This window comes from Gopherus evgoodei, chromosome 1, assembly GCF_007399415.2.
Source record: "Gopherus evgoodei ecotype Sinaloan lineage chromosome 1, rGopEvg1_v1.p, whole genome shotgun sequence".
NCBI lineage: Eukaryota > Metazoa > Chordata > Testudines > Testudinidae > Gopherus > Gopherus evgoodei.
Window position 1 is genome coordinate 197607330 of NC_044322.1, and position 20771 is coordinate 197628100.

The following is a 20771-nucleotide window of genomic DNA, read 5'->3' on the forward strand; positions in this document are numbered from 1 at the left end:
TGGGGCCAGTGGCTGGGTAGTCGAGCTGCTGGCCAGGACCCGAGGGGCCAGGGAGGTGGAGGGCTGGAAGCAGGGCCCTCGGTGCAGAGCCAGACCTCCCAGAACCCAAGCCGGGGAGTGGAGCTGGGGGCCAAGGGCTCCATATAAAACCTGGGGGTGCTGCAGCACCCCCTGAACCCTTCCTTCCCGTGCCTATGGATTTAGTTCATCCAAATTTTCTACTTCCTGGTTACATTTGCATCTCTGGTTAATATGACAGTAATAGGGATGTACTGTAGGAACTGGCTTTCATTTCTAATGCTCAGAGATTCTATGTGTTCTCCTAATGTGAACGGGAAAAAGTAGGATTTCATGGTTTTTTAATGACCCTTACATTTAAGAGTAGAAACTTTCCTAACTGAATTATTTTCATCCCCATACCCAGTCATTATTACTCCCACCTCTGAAATGCAGGTATCTTTGCGAGCAGTAATGGTTTCACAGCTCAAAGCAACACTGGAAGCTAAGAAGGATATTGTATCTATCTAGTTGAAAGGGATTGTAGGCATGCTGAAAACAAACTAGAACTTGGCCAGAACACGGCTTAAAAATTTTTACTGTTGTGAAGAGTAACTCTGAACCACTAAGACATGCAACCAGTTCGGGCCTTGCTCTTCCATCAAGAGAAATGGCTCCTTTACTGTGTTCACTAGTTCATCAGAATGCAGGGGTTCATGGTGATTGCTTTTAAAAACAAACCAAAAGAAATGTTGTCAAGTTGCTGCAATCCCTATTATTTGGGCAGCCACAAAAATATTGGCTTCTTGTAAAAGCTAAAATGCAACACAAGTGGCAAGGGAAACCATAAAAAATAATTAGGACATTGTGCAACTAACAATAGCTAATCACTGAGCTCCATGAGACATAAGCATCACTTGAAGTTAAGCAAGTGCTTAAGTGCTTTGCTGATGAAGGGCCTGAACTACCTGCTGCAATAACAAATTCTAGTTCTACAATGTTTAAAAACAAATCAAAATCCCATCAAACTAATGCTATTCTTAAGCATATAGTGCTCTACACCCATCATGCTTTATAATTAAAAAAAAAAATCCAATCATTCTAGAATATTTCAACAAAGGCAGATAGCCACTTTCCAACATTTCTAGCTCCATAGTTTTCATTCATCACTCTTAATGCTTTCTTTTGCAAAATTCATATCCACGTATATCATGGAGTCTCTGCTTGGCAGTGGAGAACTTGTGCAGGTAGATTTTCTTCTAACCTGAAAATAAAACATTAAGATGTGTTACATAAATAGTAAATGTGTAATCTGTGAAAGCTACACAGGCACATCTTATACACACAAGAGTTGATTTCTGTTCTGACTTATTAATTTGTCAGTGTTGCTTTATCACCATTAGGGGTAAAAATAGTGAGCTTCCTGTAACAAATCCATTGCACCCGATTCTGCTCTCACTCAAGTTCATAGCAAAAAATCTCCCATTGACCTTAGGGTGGGCAGGACTGGAATCAAAATTGTCCTCAGCCACGCTGCTTTGTTTAAAAACAATCTCTGTTCTTCAAATATAGCCTGTGAACAAATGTTCATGGAGATTTACCTATGTGAAAGTGTGAAGGAACAATAGCAACATGCTATTTTTGAGAAAGAGAGAAACATTAAACAACAGCTAAAATTTCAATCAGGGTCACTCTTAATAACTTGTAACTCAAATATAGTTGGATTTTCTTCAAATTTTTCAAATTTCTTCTCTATTTTCAGGGTCAATATGACAGTTTTCAGGTCAAGAACACATTTCAAGCCAAAGTTCTCAGAGTGCTAAAAGAGGTCTGTAAAATGGAAGCTAGATGAAACTTTAATTATGGGGAAGCTGCTGCTTCTTTAAAACACAGACACAACTATAAGACCTAAATAAATAGATCAAATAAACAATAACACAGTTTGATCCTAATCTTGACACCGCTTGTGTGATTTGAAATGGTTGGCTTATCAGATAATTAGGAAGCAACAGTGCAGGAGAGACTAGCAGCTCATAAGAAGAGGAGGGGTAAGTAGTGATGATTTAAATGTGGATTCTACTGTAGGTAGTTATAACTTCACCAGTCACACACAACATAGGATTTCTCTCCACCCACCCTGCCCCATCAATGCTAGTTTATTTTCTTCATATCTTTCCATCTGCCAGGGAAAATGCACCGCAGGTCTTTAAAATACTTTATACTAGGTAAAAGACCAAAGAAAAAGCAGCCATTTGTAATAATAGCTGATCCATTTTTTCAACCCCTTATGAGACTGATCAGGCCCTATAAAACCCCATGCAAGACTCAACATTTCTGATGTCACTAGTCAGACAAAATAATCAGGTAATACCAAGTATTACTCTGAGGATAAAATAGAAGACACATGATCTTCCACCTGACAATTGCCCCCATTGTGAGAGTTTTTTCTTGTTTATGTGTTGACATAGACTGTGTGTGATCCTTTAGAGACCATGGCATGACAATGAGTCACACAAGAAATTAAACTACATATGTTTTTACGTGACAAGCCATTGCTCAAATGTAATTAGGTAGGATTACAAATTGATAACAGGCTTCATTAGCATAATGTTATTCCCATGAAAGTATATGGTGGGATTATGAATTTAAAACATTTCTCCAAAGAACACACAGATTTTATTCATCAAAGCAACAGCAATTTTCACTTCAAGAAACATTTTTGATTTACATAATGATTCTCAACTCATAATGCAAGATTTATAAATCACATTGTCAATCTAAAAGATGCCCTATATTCAAATTATGAAGCCTCTGTGACTAGAAACCCATTATTCTGAATGGAGAGGCCATAAAAACATCAGTACCTCTGACTTAAAATTGATCTATTAAGTAATAATGTTTCAAGTGGAACTTGGCACTCCACTTATCAAAAATGTCTGTCAGTAGTTGGGTTTCACACTGGATATTAGTGAAAGCCTGTATATTTCAATCATGATGTAGATCTTACAACCAATATGGACATAAAATGAAGTGGCTGAGGCAGAGGCATCCAGGCTGTGAAGACTCTCTCCATCCAAATGTCCCAAAAGTCAGGGGTGTTTGGATCTGAGGCACTAGCCAATGTTGAGCAGTTTTTTTCTTTTTTAATTCACTTCTGAGTGAAGCTAGTTTGCTGTTTGACACCTTCAGTATAAGTGGGCAAAAACCCAGTCTCTTGGCCATCAGAATGTTCCACTATTATAATTCAGCATTTCCATTTTCATGGCAGCCTTGTGAAAAGCCTACCTTTTCTTTCTCTTTAGTGGCTCCTCGTGACCATTAATCAGCTGCCTTACATTTTGGGTATGGATCAAAAGTAAAGGTTGAAACATGAATTAATAAAAAAAAATGCAGCCGTGTGGCTTCAGAGGGATAATAAGAGGCATAGGGAAGCTTGAGTGGGAAATCTCTTGGAAGAGAAGGGAGGAGGCAAGCCCATGTTCCTTGTGGGTGAGTGGGTGTGGGTGTGTGTGTGTGTGCATGCGCTCTTCAGTTTGTAAACGGTGGCATGGGGCACTGTGTTGTGAGAGAAGAAAAACCCTGATTATGGGTCCTATAAAGGCAGTTAAACAGTCAGTCAACCAGTGGCACAGAAGCCAGCAAAAAGAACTATAAGATAGATGAGATAATTGGAGATATACCAATCTCCTAGAACTGGAAGGGATCTTGAAAGGTCATAGAGTCCAGCCCCCTGCCTTCACTTGCATAACCAATTTTTGCCCCAGATCCCTAAGTGGCCCCCTCAAGGACTGAGCTCACAACCCTGGGTTTAGCAGGCCAATGCTCAAACCACTGAGCTATCCCTCTCCCCATAAATAGAGGAGTTTGTAAAGGGAGTTTGGGGAGGGGCATGCTTGGCATTTCGGTTTTTTGTTTTCCTTGACAGGAGGTTAGGCTAAAAGGCCATGATAGTCAGCAGTGGTAGTGACCCAAGGAATGGAAGAAGCTATGAAGATGACTGGATGTGGAAGCTGTGGGTGGTTGTACATGAAAAAGCTTTGTATGGAGTACCACCAGATAAAGCTGATGAAGAAAAGATCCAAGGCTTGGAGATGCAGGTGGAAAGTATGGTTGAATTTTGAAGGGGATTCGAGCAGATGATGAGGGAAGGCGAGAGGAGCTGAAAGGAAAAGTCAAGACTGGCGGATGCAAGCTGGGCTGAAGAACTCTGAGGGGAGACTGCTGGGTGAGGAAAGTGGCCAGTGGAAGCATGTGACTATGAGAATCAAGCAGAGGAAAAGACCAGCTAGTGAAGGAGAAATAGAGCTCAGGAATAGCTTTGCTGAGTTGAAAAATGAAGAAGGGACCCAGCAGGCAGTAACAGAAGGTGGGAGGCCAGGAAAAAGAGAAGCTAGTCCAGTAAGAAGAGGGGAAGAGCCAATGGAGATACCCAGAGTTCAGAGCTCCAGGAGGATGCAGAATGACTTACAGAAGATTGCAAGGGAGAATTAAAAAACAAGATGACTTGAAGCCAAAAAGAACAGAAGGAAGGCTAGAGAATCACGCCATCACCAAGAAAAGGTAAGTCTACATTATTGGTGACTCGATACTAAGAATAGACAGGCCTCTCCCTGGAGCTGATCCAGAGAACAGAAGGTTATGCTGTCTTCCAAGAGCTAAGATATGGGATGTGGACCTGAGGTTGAAGAGGATCCTAATAGGAGCAGGAAAGAATCCACTGATTGCCCTTCATGTGGGAACAAATGATACAGATAGATTCTCACTGGAACATATCAAGGGAGACTGTCAGGCTGGGGAAGACACTTAAGGAAATGGAGGCTCAGGTGATCTTCAGGTCCCCATCCCTAGAGGAGGAGAATGAAGGTATGATGATCAACAGATAGCTCAGGCAGTGGTGCTATAAGGAGGCATTCATAGGGAGAGGACTGTTTGTATGGAATGGACTCCACCTGCATAAGGAGTGAAATAGACTTCTGGAGTGGAGGTTGACATAATTGATTAAAAGAGCTTTTAAACCGGGAATTTGGCAGAGACAGTCGGGAGACATGATCTCCACGCCTGATTCTGTCATTGAGTGGGAGGAAAATCAAATAAGAAAGGATACAGCAATGGAGAAAGGAACAGCAGTGGGTAGCAGAAAGGACATTAAGAGGAAAGACTGCTTCCTTAGTATTGGCACTAACAGTCAGGTAAGTGACACTGGCAGTAAAATGACTGTATCCAGTCAGGAGGAATGTGGGTGGAGCCAAGCAGCAACAACTAATGTTTGTACACCAATGCATGGATCCTGGGTAACAAAATGGAGGTACTAGAACTACTGGTACAGGAAGTAAAACCAGATATTACAGAGATAATAAACATGGTGGAATAATAGTCATGACTGGAGTATAGCTATTGAAGGATATGTGCTGTTCAGGAAAGACAGAAATAAAGGCTAAGTGGTGTAGTAGCATTGTATATTGATGATGAGGTAGACTGTAAAAACAATTACAAGTGATGATGGATGGATAAAAGAGTCTGGGCCAAAATCACTTTGGAGAAGAAAGCTACTAGAGGTTCCCTTGGGGCAGTGCTTGGGGGTATTCTACAGACCGCCAGAATCCAATTCAGATGTGGATAGAGACATCTTTAACATTTGTAATGAAATAAATAGTACTCAGAATTGTGTGATTATGGAAGACTTTAATTTCACAGCTATAGATTGGAAGACAAGAGCTACTAATAATGGTAGGGCCCAGATTTTCCTGAATGTGATAGTCATCATATTTCTTCACTCAATAAGCACTGAACCAACAAAAGATGATACCATTTTAGCCTTGGTATTGGTGAGTAGTGAGGACCTCCTAGAACAGTGGGTCTCAAACTTTTTTACTGGTGACCCCTTTCACATCACAGGCCTCTGAGTGTGGCACTCCCCCCATTATAAATTAAAAACACTTTCTTAATATATATTTAACAGCATTATAAATGCTGGAGGCAAGCGGGGTTTGGGGTAGAGGCTGACAGCTCGTGACCCCCATGTAATGACTTTGCAACCCCCGAGGGGTCCCGACCCCCAGTTTGAGAGCCTCTGCCCTAGAAGAACTGGTTGTAGGAGCTAATTCAGTTTAAACTAACTGGAAATATAAATAAAAATAAATCTGCAACTAGGCTCCTTCATTTCAAAAGGGCAAACATTTTTTTTTAAGGGAATTAGTTAGGGAAGTGGACTGGATTGAAGAACTCGAGGATCTGAATGTGGCGGAGGCTTGGAATTAGTTTCTGCAACTTTGGCTTAAAGTATTCGAAGACTGCATCCCAAGCAAGGGGAAAAAATTCATAGGGAAAGGTGGCAGACCAAGCTGAACAGTATCTCACACTCTTTTATTAAGAGAGAGCAGAATGGAATGTGAGGAATGGAAGATGGGCTGGCTCAGCAACAAAAGCTACCTCTTGGAGGTCAAAAAGTGTAGGGAACAAAGTGAGAACTGCCAAAAGCCAAGCAGAGTTGGACCTTGCAAAGGACAGTAAAACCAATAGTAAAAGGTCTTATAGCCATATAAATAAAAAAGAAAACAACGAAAGAAGTGGGATGCTAAACACTGAGGATGAGGTGGATTAAAGATAATCTAGACAGTGCCCAACACCTAAACGTATACTTTACCTCAGTTTTTTAATAAAGCAAATGAAGAGCTGATGGGTAGTGGCAGGGTGGTTAATGGGAACAAGGATATGGAAGTAGAAATTGCCACATTCAAGATGGAACTCAAATTCACTTTAATGGGTCTAAATCAGGAGCCCAGAAAATCTCCATCCAAGAATATTGAAGGAGCCAGCACATGAAATTGCAAGCCCATTAGCAAGGATTTTTAATGAGTCTGTAAATTCAGAGGTCACACCCTATGAATGGAGAATTGCTAATGTAGTTCCTATTTTTAAGAAGGGGTGGGGGGAATGATCCTGGCCTGTAAATTTGACCTCAATTGTATTCAAGATATTGGAACAAATTTTGAAAGAGAAAATAGTTAAGGACATAGAGGTAAATGGTAATTGGGATAATATGTAACATGGCTTTACAAAAGGTAGATCATGCCTGATCTTCTTCTTTGAGAAGCTAACTGATTTTTGGCAAAGGATGTGCAGTAAATCTAATCTACCTGGATTTCAGTAAGGCATTTCACAGTTCCACTTGGGAAATTATTAGTTAAATTGGAGAAGATGGGGATTAATATGAGAATTGAAAGGTGGATAAGGAACTGATTAAAGAGGAGACTACAATGGGTCATACTGAAAGGTGAACTGTCAGGCTGGAGGGAGATTACTAGTGGAGATACTCATAGATCAGCCTTGGGATCAATTTTATTTAACATTTTTATTAATGACCCTGGCACAAAAAGTGGGTGTGTGCTAATAAAATTCTGTGGATGACACAAAGTTGGGAAGTATTGCCAATATGAAGGAGGACTGGAATATCCCACAAGAAGATCTGGATGACTTTGAAAACTGGAGTAATAGAATTGGGATGACATTTAATAATGCTAAGTGCAAGGTCATGCATTTAAAGACTAATAATATCAATTTTTGCTATAAATTGGTGACTTATCAGTCAGCAGAGACTGAGGAGGAGAAAGACCTAGGTGTAGTTGATTGATCACAGGATGACTGAGCTACCAATGTGATTTGGCTGTTAAAAAAGCTAATGTAGTCCTAGGATGCATCAGGCAAGGTAATTCCAGTAGAAACGGAAGTGTTAGTGCTTTTATATGAGGCACTGGTGAAACCGCATCTGGAATACTGTGTGCAGTTCTGGTCTCCCGTGTTTAAGACAGATGAATTCAAATTGGAACAGATGCAGACAGAGGCTACTAACATGATCCAAGGAATGGAAAACCTACCTTATGAGAGGAGACTCAAAGAGTTTGGCTTGTTTAGCCTAACTAAAAGAAGGCTGAGGAGAGAGATGATTGCTCTATATAAATACATCAGAGGGATGAAAACTTAAATAACTCCTCCTCTCCTTCCCTGGAAGAGCCAGCGTGGATACAAGAATAAATGGCTATAAACTGGCCATTGACAAGTTTAGGCTTGAAATTACATGAAGATTTCTAACAACTGGAGAAGTGAAGTTCTGAAACAGCCTTCCAAGTGGAGCAGTGAGGGCAAAAAAACTAACTGGCTTAAAGACTGAGCTTGATAAGTTTATGGAGGGGATGGTATGATGGGACTGCCTACAATGGCATGTAGCCGATCTTTTGCTGTTAGCAGTGAATGTTGCCAATGGCCAATGAAGGGGCACTAAATGGAGAGGGCTCTATGTTTCTACAAAGAATTATTTCTCAGGTGTCTGGCTGGTGGGACTTGCCCACATGCTCATGGTCTAACTGATTGATTGCCATATTCGGGATCAGGAAGGAATCCCCCACTCCTCAGGTCAGATTGACAGAGACCCTGTAGGGATTTCACCTTCCTCATGATTTGAGAACTTCATTAACTCAGCCAGAGGTTATGGGCCTATGACAGGAATGGGTGAGTGAGAGTCTGTTGCCTGCAATGTCCAGGAAGTCAGAGTAGATAATCACGATGGTCCCGTCTGGCCTTAAAGCCTATAAGTCTATGCAGCTCAGAATGAAATATATAACACTAGCAGACAATATAAATAAAAGCATATTATATAACTCTTGAGTCTCACTGTCCTGGAAGCTCCTTTGAGTGAGTAAATTCTGCACACTAGGTAGCGAACAAGCATTCTGCACCACAGACTGTACTCAGTTCCTCTTGTTTGACACACACAGTTTAATTTCACCTATTTCTCATGTACTTAGTGCATGTAAAAAATTTTAGTAATAAGACTTCATTGTAGCAATGACTCTTAAATCTGTGAGGAGTGGAGTAAGATGGCTGGGTTGTTGTGAAACTTAGGGGTTGAAGGAGTCCTGGTGAGTTTCTCCTGCATAATACAATATAGAGAGGATCTACTTAGCTCCTACTCAACAACAAAGCCAATTTAAGGCTACACAGTTTTGTAAATCATGTTCTGTACCCAAAAGCAGCTGAAACAAAACCCAAATACCCAGTTTCTAATGTAAAACACAAGCTGTACGACAGTATTCCTGCCAGCATGCTTTTCTGAACGCTTCCACAAAGAGAGTGCCTGATATTGATACCAAAAAGGGGTGGGTCAGGAAAGAATGGCTTCCAAGGCAGAATTTGTCTATAGCAATTTGTTCTTAGCAATATCTATTATCATTTAGATCACATTTTGAGGAGTACATCTGTATATGTAAGCAAAAGGCTGATTGATTAGCTATTTATTACAAGTCCATTGTTTCTGTTGCTTATCATCCATAACATCCTCTAGAAGCATTTAATTGTGTTCTAGAGGACTAGAAGCATATGACACTTTTGCCTGTAACATGCTTATAGCTTTATAAACTATTAAAATTTACCCTTAGTAAAAAATGCAACTCTTACTTGGATTGCAGTAGCAGCCATAATGTGCTAGGCACTTTCCAAACACAGAGGAAGAGATAGTCCTTGACCAAAAGTGCCTTTGATTGGAGGCTTTAAAATTGCTTTACACACACTAGTTTTCTCTGATGGGGAAAGAGCAGAACTACCTTCTGTTGTTGCTATCCTGCCAGAGGCGAGAAACATAGTTTTTAATTTCTAGCTAGAGTTCAGAAGAGTGAACCACTACACTGTCTCCGTAATTCAGATCTGAGTTTGTTGTTAGTCCCTGTGCAGTTTAGACCAGAACTTTGATTTCTGGGATGATCATCAAAGCTGCAGCCTCTTCCCCTTCCTTCGTCTAGATCTTCTTGTTTTAGTAATTACAACTGTTCAAGCTGATGTGCAACTCAGTAGACACAAGGAGTGGGGAAAATATTTCCAGTGTAACCTGGTATAAAAGATTAAAAATGTGACTAAGTAAACATTTAATCTCCCAAATGGTTGCAAATGCAGGGTGGGTTGTTTTTTTTCCTAATCATTTCTGGTAACTGTGGGAGTGACTGGTGGCACAGTAATAAACTTCAAAGAAAAAGTAATCTCCTAAAATGCTTTAAGATATAAACAAAGAACAGTCAGACTGAAATAATGCAATGAGGGCAATAGCAGACTGATCTAAAGAAGAAAAAGGACCTGGAACTACAAGGCTTGCAGCTTCTAATTCCTAACGGGAAACACTTCGATGTTGCAGTTCAAATAAACCTTCCAGATTTTGGAGGGTTATTGCAATTTACTGGGGATGCTGGGATCTGGTTTTCTGACAAGAGAATTTTCTTGTGGAACTTCTACTATTTTCTACTTCAACCTATTTGATATACCCCATAGGAGAAGTTTTTGTTGTTGGATTATGCTGTTTATTTCTGTTCTTATGCCCCAGACTTCTTGTGTTACCTTGGTCAAATCACTAAGGGTATCTCTATGCTGCAGCTGGAGGAGTGATTGCAGCACATGTAGATGTACCTGAACTAACTTTCATCTAGCAAGTTCAAGTTCTGAGATCAGTGAAGCCATGGCGGCGTGGTCTACAGCATGAGCTGTAGAAGCCCACCCAGGACTCTGGCTGTGTACTCTGGAAGTGGTGACTAGCCTGTGCTTTAGTGCGTGTTGTCACAGCTTCATTGTTATTGGTATCCAGGCTAGCTAGATTAAAACTAGCTCTGGTATGGCTACAGATGCTGCAGTCACACCTCTGATTAGCCTCTCTGTGACTCCATTCCCCACCTGTACAATGGAGATAATAGGACTTCCCTACCTCATAGCAGGGCTGTGAGGATAAATACATTGTGACAGCCTCCATATGCAGGACTGGGGGCCATATAAATGCATAAGATAGGTAGGTGGAGCTTCATATTTAGTTCCCTGCTGTATTGCAGGTTTTTCTCCTATTGTGTTTACTTTGAGTTCAGGTTTGTACAACCTGCAAAAACTCAGTGGCATTCACCCCAAATCCCTCCATTTCACCTTGGGTTTGGGCCCAAACCATGAAAAATTCCAGTGTGCTGCAGGGTAGTTTGACCTGACATGATAACTTGGTTCCTAGTTCTTTGGAAAGCTACTCCAAACCCAGTGGCTTGCTGTGAGTGTGTTGCACAATTTTAATGCTTTCAGGAAAGAAATTCTTTGGTAAACTAATAGTTCTTTGGTAAACTAATAGTTCTTTCAGATCTCAAAAGGGGAAGATTCACGTGAAGAGTTGCCCATTCCCTGGTCCGGTCTGCACACCTAGATACCAGAATGGTGAGTGCATTAGACATGTCTGAATTCATATTCCATGGCCTTGGACAAGTCAGTTATTTTGTAGTCCTGTCAAAACTGAGAAGAAACAGGACCTCACTGTAAACAAAATGCTGCTATGTCACTCTGGGAAATCTAATTGTTAAAATGATGTGCTTACCAGTACATAAATTATGGTAGTCATGATGATCACAAATGTATAGGCTGCCAGGGTCCCCAGGCATATGACAAATTTCATTTCTGATGACTTGCAGGAATCTTGCAATGTATCTTCTATTCCTAAGCATAAAATAGTACAATTTAAAATAAAACCTGGTTCTGAAGCATATACTCTTCCCTCGGGTTTCATTGAGCTTTTCACAAAAATGTAGGCTTTTGCCTTGTAGTTTCTTTAAAAAAAAAAACACCAGCAGCAAAAAAACCCCACACACTTCAAGAGAAATGTTTTGTTGTTTTTGCAGAGTCAAAACACAGGGATTCCAAAAGGGCTTTTGGAAAACAAAATGTCCAGCCATTTGCAAGTTAGTATGCAAAAATGTTTCACTATCTAAAAACAGGGCCTAGAAATTAGAAACCAGCTGGAAATATATAACTGTATTGGGACTCTTAAAAGTTTTAATCTTAAAAATCATGAACATTATTTTAATATTTTATGTCTGGCACAGAAAGCCAATAATTCATACATTGTAGTTTTTCTAGTGTGACTTTAAAAGCATCTTGTTCTATAGTATATAATCTATATTTTACTGAAATGAATAACCATTTATAAATGCACATTCAGCTCTGGATGGTATAAATAAACCTATGACTTTATGTATGAAAGCATCAGTTATCTGCTACAGCACACGAGTGTGGCATTTTAAAATGAGTTTGTTTCCAAAACACAAAGTTCGTGACTTAGGCCAAAGGAGAAACTTTTTAATTGGAATACTGAGGATGTGATGCTTACATAACACCCAATTTGTGCTAGGTACTTTAGTAGCAGTACGGCTCTTCTATTCTGTAGGCTAGTCACTAGAGGGCAGTACTGTACCAAAACAGCAGTAAAATGCATGGTAGAGTGGAGAAACTTGTGAATTGCTGATGTCCCTGACATACTGGGTCTGTGGATAAACCTAGAACTGCAGTCTCCAGAGCTGTTGTTGATGCAGCATTTTACATTAGCATTAAAGTGGGGGGGGGGTTGGTTTTTTTGTTTTTTCCAGATTATGGGGGAAAATGCCTGTATCTAAAGATAAAGACTGCTCATTACATTTAGACTTAAATATGGACAGTAGTTGCTATTTAAGAAGTCACCATTTGCCAACAAATATCATACAATGGTTTCTCATGCTACAGTTTCTCTCCATAAAACATAACAGTCTGATGTCCGTTGGCAATACTGGTATGTTAATAGCGACTGATGTACGGTATTGTACCTTTCAAACTAACACCATTTAGTTGAAGATCAAGGAAAAGTTTCAAAATGAGGCTTAGCAAAATCCTACCACAGATATAAGTTCCATTGCTACTTCCTTCTAGATATGGAGGTGGTATCAGGCGTGCTACTTCGCAGGTATACAGACCAACATCCCGTGGTTGAAGATTCTTCACTTCTAAGAAGACTACACCTTTTAGAAGATTGCCTGTGAGCTTGTATTTTCCATCATCCTTTGACAACGAAGCACTTTGGTTTAAAGGCAACATCTTTGAAGACATGGCTATTTTCTTCATGGAATCATTAAAAAGCAGCAATTGAATATTCCAGTAGACTTCAATTTCAGCCTCTGACAGAAACTGGAAATCAAATATACAAGCAAGAAGTGCAGATGTGCCATATTTAATAGAGGCTATGGCGGGATATTGCTGTACTGTGATATAGGCTGTGAAATAAAAGCACAAATCATCTATTAGTCCACATGCCTTTCTTATCTCCTAGATCTTCAGCTACTGCTTCCAAATTAGTCCAAAATTTTCACACTTGCTTTAAGATTTATCTGCCTGCATATGTAATTAAGTACTAATCTGGCTGTTTGATGGATTAAAAATAGCCTTAATTAGAAGGCTGTGTGTTCTGTCATGAGGCTGTTACATCAGCATTCCTGATTATATCACAGCAGAAGCAAAGCTTTATCACTGTTTGCTTGCTTTAAGAAATCCCTCATTGGAAGGGGAGAGGATGTAAGAGAGTAATTAGAGATTAGTACAGCTCCTCTGCTGGAGAGAGGGGTCTGGACTTTTGGTTCCCAATTCACTCTTTTTTTTTTCTATTAAAAAAAAATGTTCAGGTTTCCTGAAGCAAGTTTTTCATCTCTAAAAAATTGTCTTGTTAGAGAGGTGGGAACATCCATGTTGTGTGAAAGCCCCATGGCAGTGCCCAGTTGCTGTATGTCATCCAATATAGTCTGTTTCTGCAGCCCCAAAGCTGAGCAGTGCTTTCACACACAAGTAATAATACCAGTCTCTTATATTGTGCTTTCCGTCTAGAGATCTCAAAGCATTTACAGAGGAACTCAGTATTCTTATCCCCATTTTATAGATGGGGAAATTAAGACAGGGAGGTGAAGTGACTGGTCCAAAATCACCCAGCAGTTGAGCTGGGAATAGAACCTATGTCTCCTCAGTCCTAGTCTGGTGCTCTATCTGTAAGGCCCCAATGTCTTCCCTATTGATGTTTGGGCAATACTGTTCATTGTGAGCAATCCTGCAAAGCTTGGCACTGATACTGTGGAGGCGCACTTTACATGTGCAGCTACCACCTATGTAAGAAGGAGATTGTTAAATGCTGGATATTTTCTGGTTATACAGTTGAAATATTGGATCAGGTTGGACAACCATGAGCCAAGGGAGCACTTTTGTGGAGAGAAGAGGATTGATGCGTTCCTTCAGACCGTAGAGTTCCTAGAATACTGTGGAAGCTGCTGTGATTCAAAACAATTCAGGGGCCTAGTTGTCTCCTCAAAAAATTGAGTTAGCTTCATGCCTAACTTAACACGTAGCAAAATTAATGTGCATGTACCTACAGAGATATTCAAATGTCCATAACTTGAGTTTCCAAAGCTTAACAAGGTTGGCTTTTCAAAAAGGGGTAAGTGATTTAGTAGCACGTTCTACTGAAAGTCAATGGGATTTGTGCTGCTAAATTACTCAAATGCTTTTTCAAAGGTTCAGTTCAGATTCAGCTTTTTCACATGCTATTGCTACAAATACCTAAAGTGCATCCATTTTTTCTTATTTATTGAAGTTTTAACAAGTTTACAAATCCTTGCCATGTAAATATGAGAAACAAACAATCATTAGAACTGTTATCTTCTGTTTAAAGAGACATTATACAGGAATCTAGTCATCAGATCTTTCTATTTAACAAGGTGTTGCCATATTACAGAATGAGCATCGTTACAACACCTGTGTTGTTTCTAGTGATTTCATTAAATGCAGTGAAATCCTCTCTCTCTCTCAATATATAAAATACACTAATCTCTATATTTAACAGACCAGGTGTCTCTATCAAATCTTAATATTTAAAAAAAAAAAGAAAAGAGGCAGGTGTGCTGGGGTGGAGGCTAGGTGAATATACTTTGAGTACTGAATAAAAGGTAACCAAATATCTATCCTTTTGCCTATTTTGCTGCATAGGTAATTGGTGAGTTTAATTTATTTCATAACCATAACTTATATTTTTTTGAACCATTGCTCAATGGTTGAGCTACTTTTATTTTTCCATTGAGACACTACCAGTTACCAGGCAGCTTCTAATAGATAAGAAAATAATTCTTCATTTCCTTTTGTGTGACCATTTCCACTAGGAAGCCCAGCAATTTGGTTACAGATATGTCCACACTCTGACTGGACATATCCATCTCCTATGCATAGAATCTCTTCTTCCACCATAATTTTGCCAACATTTATCCCCATTCAGTCTTTTTTTTAAACCTGGCTGGTGTGAGGTACCACTGAAATAGTATCTTAAAGGAATTTTCTTTTATTGTGCTTCAGACTGAGGTTGTGGTCGTCTTTTCCAGATCAAACCCTATTACTCTCGAGTAATTTTTCTATCCACATACTTTTCACAAAGTGTCATATAGGCATACTTTTTCTTAAAATCTGTCTGCAAAGATTAATATAAACTTGTGGTTTGTCTAGTTTTGTTTCCTAATTGACTGGATACCATCACTTCTATTAAAGTTAGCTTTCTGAATAAAACAGATTTTCTAGAAAGTTGAAAAATACCGTGCTTGACTTGAAAGTACTGGTACCAGGGAGAGTGGTTCAGTTAAAATTAGTTTTGATTGCTAAATAACGTGGCCAGCTATTCAGCAAAAGTGCCTAACTGTGAGTATTCCACGGAGTAATTTGACATTTTAATCATAAAGCTCTTCCAAGTTGTTTGAGATTTAAATTCTCACATCTCTTATAGAATTGGTTGCCTACTTATTTTCTGGAAGAGTGACTTTTAAGATTCTGACAAATTTATAGCTAGCATTTCAGATTTGGCATAATTTACTTTAAATCCAGATGCTTTACCAAAATCTTAGATTTCTTTAGACACTCATTTTAGGGAAATATTTGGTTTAGATAAAAATATTACATCTGCATATAATGCTATTTTCTGATGTGTTCCTGCAATTTTTATTCCTGTGATGGATCCATTGTTCCTTGTCCTCTGTTCAATAGACTCCATAGCCAGTGCAAAAAGTAAAGGAGACAGTGGACACCCCTGCCTAGTCCTTCTGTGTAATTCAAACAGAGGAGATTTAACTTCATTAACTTGCACAGCTGCTTTGGGGCTGGTGTAAAGAGCAGCTATCCATTTAAAGAAATTAGGGCTGAAGACCATATGGGACAGGACTTGAAACAGAAAGTTCCATTCTACTCTATCAAAGGCTTTCTCTGGTATTATGGATGATTCCAAGCACTCCCCAGATATTGTCTGATGATTGTCTGTCCTTAATGAATCCAATTAGATCTGGATTTATATAAACTGAGAGCACACACTGAAGTTGGCTAGCTAATATTTTTGCTAGCCAAAATATTTGGCTAGCAAATATTTGTGAATTTGTCACAAATTCAACAGAGATATGGGCCTATAGGAACTGCGGAAGATAAGGTCTTTTGCCTCTTTAGAGAGAACAAACACAATAACTCTTTCTTTCACAAGTTGTAGAAGTTCCTCTCCTAACAGAATTGCATTGAAGATACCTCTCAAAGGACCCACTAATACCTCCTTACATGGCTTTCCAGCTGAACTTTGTAAGCTATCTGGTCCTGGAGTTTTACCACTTTTCATACTTGTTACTACCTCTAGGATTTCTTCTGGAGAAGCAAGCAGTTCATTTTCCAGTATAGTGATCTTTGGGACCCAACCCAGCTATCAAATATTACTTCCAGTGATGCATGATCCTGTAATGTTGCCAGTTTCTGCAAATCTTGTCTGCTTCATTAAGGATTGAGAGACTGTAAAGTGTAAATAACATGATTAATCTCTTTCCCCGTGGCATAATTCTCGCCAGCAATCTGTAAGAGTGAATAGTTGGCACCAGGAAGTCAGTGCTGTACCTGCTTCCCTATCCAACATGGGATGTTGTTTTTTTCCCCCAGATGTGTCCCAGTACGATTGAAGTCTCCTCCAAACATAATTTCCCCTTCCCAAAGTTTTGTCAGGTTTTAAACTGAACCCACTGTTATTAACAAACCTGCAATATAAATCTTCCCTTCTTATCCTTAAATTGATGTTTAATATGAAAAGATACATGTTTAGCAAATATTATGCCCACTCCTCTTTTCTTTAGCTGAAGTAAGATATGTCTGTTGAAACCAGTCGCCTTTCATGGCTATAAATTTCACCTTCTGAAAATGGATTTCTTGAAGTAGAATAATCTGAGAGTGGTTTTTTAAATTCCACCAGGGCTTTTTGTTCCTTTTAATGACATTATTTAGCTCTTTGACTTTCAATGATGTTATTTTGAAAGGAAGAGACATTGACAGTAACTAGTTTAGCTTAAATCTGAAATTATGATTCTTTAGCTGTTTGATGACATGAACACTTGTGTTGCCAATTTTTCTTGTTTCTAATTACGCTGCATTTACTACTGTGTGCTGGAATATGGCATGGTTTATGTTTGTGAGCTTGCATGTCTATTTCTTGTATTAATTCCTCCCTGCCTCCCCAGTTACCTCCCCTCTTCTCTGTTCTCTTTACTCTAAATCCACAAACAGAATACCAACATAAAATGTAAAACAGTCCCCAAATGACTGATTTGCTGACCCCTGAGCCCCTGTAATCTCTCCAAAAGAACTTAAACAGCTTCTATTGCAATCCAAAAGAAGGTACCTGTTCCACCTATAGGACCTTGGTCCTCAACCTTAGGGATGGATTACCATCTGGTCATTTTGAGTTATGGGATGGGTTCACACAGACCCTCTAAACTAAGGTTCCTTCCCTACCCCTTTCTATTTTCTCCAACCTCCTCCAACATTGAACTTATTGTCCTTCACTTACTCTATATTTTAAAATACAGAACAAACCTATTACTCTTCACCCTCAATTAAAGTGAACATCATACTATTATTTTTATAACATGAACACAGTTGCTGTTCATTCCTAGTGACTCCCAAGAAGTCCCTTCTGATTAGGTTTTTGGCTTACTATTCAGGTGTCTGAACTTCTGCAAGTGACAGTATGGTTCCTAGAGTCTCTTCTATCATCTTTTTCCTGGTTTTTAACCATTTGCCAAGAGTTTTTTCAGCAGTTTGTGTAGTTACTACCTCTGGAGAGTTGTCTTGTACGTTTTGAGGTTTGGATTTCTATCCCAAGTGATGAGAGTGTTGTTTTTTCCCCCGTTTAGTCTCTTATTGTATAATACTGATTTTTGGAAGCTGAATGAGGGTTCAAATGGGAACCTCCATCTGCAGTAGATATCTGTGCTCCTAAGTGCTGCTGTAATCCCCCTCCCCAACCTCTTCTCCTCTTTTTAAAAGTTAGAGTAAAATTGGTCATGGAAAACTTGCAGCTAGTGGTCTTTTTTTGCACGAGTTCTGAATGCACTCTGGCTTTTTCACAATTTTTTTTTCTGCTGATAATCATGAAATTTCAGTTGGGTTTCTGCGTTTTTTATGATTAGTGTGAGGCCAGGTCATGGGAGCAGCACTCCATTTGCTCTCTCCACTTTTACTCTTCCAGAGAGCTCAGCTGTAACAACTCCACAATTAAAATTTTGGGTGTTTTTTTACACATGCCAGATTGGGTTTCCTCCCTCAGCGTATTGAGGCAGTCTCTTAATTCTGATGTTGTTCCATCTTGATCTGTTTTCTATATCATCCCATTTAAACTGAGCAAACAGAGAGAGATGAAATTACTGCCATGCAGCTCTGGTTTCCTCACTTGCTTCTCTTGGACCAGCCTCTAGCCCTGTGACTCTGAAATCAGCTACTTCCTTTACTGTGAAAAGCTTAGTCATCAGATCATCTCTCATGGGCTTAGATTCACAGATCCTCCTCAAATGGCTAGCAAACCAGACCACCTGATTTTCTTCAACTCTGGCATTTCTGCTTGGTTTGGCTGCTATGTGTTCACTTGGAGTCTGCGCAGTTTCTTCATGCTGTGAGCCAGAAGTATTCTTCTTAGTGAGGTAGCTTGAAATTTTCAGATTTTCTTGGAGAACCCATTCTCTGCAACTCTATTCTAGTTTTGTTTTGGGTGTGTGTGTGTGGCAGGGGGAGAGGGATTAGTAGGCTTGGGGGTCAATGGAAGCAGATAGCTTTGCTATCCTCTCAGAGCTCAGGCTTCAGGCAGCTAGCTATGTTGTTCTGGCCCCATGCTGGTCTCCAGTGCGTGCATGCATTTATTTATGTGTATAATAGGGAAAATTTTCCCCTTGTCCACTTTTAGTGAAAAACAGCGGAAAGGATTCTGGAATTGTTTGGAAAAAAGTGAACAAACTGTAGGGCAGAGACCAAGCACGCAACTCCAAAAGTATGAGTGTGCTGCAGACTTAGGTGTACACTGGGAATCCTATATGTGGGCAAATTGGAGAAAGTCCAGATGAGAGCAACAGATATGATAAATGGTTTAGAAACCCTGACTGGCATGCGACATGGCTCCACTCCCACCTTCTTCCCCCAGAAACAGCTCCTAATTCAATCCAGCTGGCCAGCCTAATTGTCTAATTACCCCCATCCGCTTTCTCAAGGGAAACTAATTAACATCTGAATGATTAGAGTACAGGCTCGCCTCCCAGAATTCAATAGATGCATTCTGTCATGCCGAACTATGAAGAAGGGTAAACAAGCTGGGCATGTTTAGGCTTGAGAAAAGACTATAAAGGGGGGACTTGATATGTTAAGGGTTGTTACAAAGAGGACAGTGATCAATTTTTTCCTCATGTCCACTAATGGTAGGATGAGAAGTAACTGGTTTAATCTTCATCAGATGTTTATTAGGTTAGATATTAGGAAAAAACTTTCTAACTACAAAGATTAGTTAGGCTTCCAAAGGAGGTTATGGGTTTTTAGCAATGAGTTAGACAAACACACCTGTCAGGGATAGTCTAGGTTTACTTGGTCTTGCCTCTATGCAGGGGGTTGGCCTTGATGATTCTATGATTCTGTAACCATTGATGTTTAAGATGGAAGCTTTAGTGAGTCATAAATATGAGCTTATTTTACAATATTTAATTACAAATTGAGTAATTCACTTACCTTGTCACTTCCTCTCGCTTATTTATAAAGTTCTAAAAAGACCTTAAAGGCCTCTGATTTATCTGTCAATTGTTGCTGGTTGGTACTCTCCTTATTGTAGAATGTCTGCTAAATACTTCATAATGGATGACTAGAGCAAAGTGCTGCAGAAGGTTCTAATTCCTATTTCCTTTACATTTCATTGGCTTGTTTTTCAGAATCAACCTTGAGGCATGAATTAAAAGCTCATGGACTGCGTGAAATCTGGATTACAGTCTGTGATTTTTGCCTAGCTGAACTAATGGAACTGAATTAGTGGCTCAGAAATGAAGATTTTATTTGGGATGTTTGTGGTAAATAGAAATTGCCTGGCTGCCAGGACTGTATTTAAGGCATAGAACCAAAGGCCAGTGCTTAGGACTCCATCTCCTGGAGCTGCATAATAAGATCAGGATATTGGCTTTCATTTTAAGAAGTTTCTGGCCCACATGGATGCAAAGAAAAGCTTGAAAATGTGAATGGAATGAATGATGGTTGTCTGAATCTGCATGTGGCCTGAAACAATAACTCAGAAAGGCCTCAGCTGAAATAGCTGCCACCCTATCAAAGGACGGGGCCATAGAATTGAAGCAGAGACATGGTGTGTGGGGTCAGGACATGGGGGACCCATGTGGACTTTGCCTGTGGTGTCAGATAGCCTTAATTTATTCTTCTTACCGTATCTAACAATGGTTTTGTCTGCTGAAATGCCAGACAGGGCTATGTAGCTTCAGGTGTACCAGTATGAAATTCTGCGGGTTTTGCATTGTTGTGACCCAAAACTGGGTAAAATCTAGCTGTATTTGCTGAATTTATTTGCAATTTTTGGGTTAATCCACAACGGAAATGCAAGAGGTACA

At 39.7% G+C, this 20771-nt stretch overlaps 1 protein-coding gene across 1 annotated transcript in view; it reads right to left on the bottom strand.

The window, feature by feature from the left end:
* Positions 1–583: 583 nt before the first annotated feature.
* LOC115646532 overlaps positions 584–20771 on the bottom strand; it is a 38889-nt gene continuing 18701 nt past the window's right edge. The window contains exons 2-4 of the mRNA XM_030552477.1: positions 12705–13079; positions 11378–11496; positions 584–1261 (exon numbers count right to left, since the gene is read on the bottom strand). Of these exons, the coding sequence (XP_030408337.1) occupies positions 1157–1261; positions 11378–11496; positions 12705–13079 (599 nt within the window). The 3' untranslated portion in view covers positions 584–1156. The remainder of the gene's footprint in view (positions 1262–11377; positions 11497–12704; positions 13080–20771) is intronic.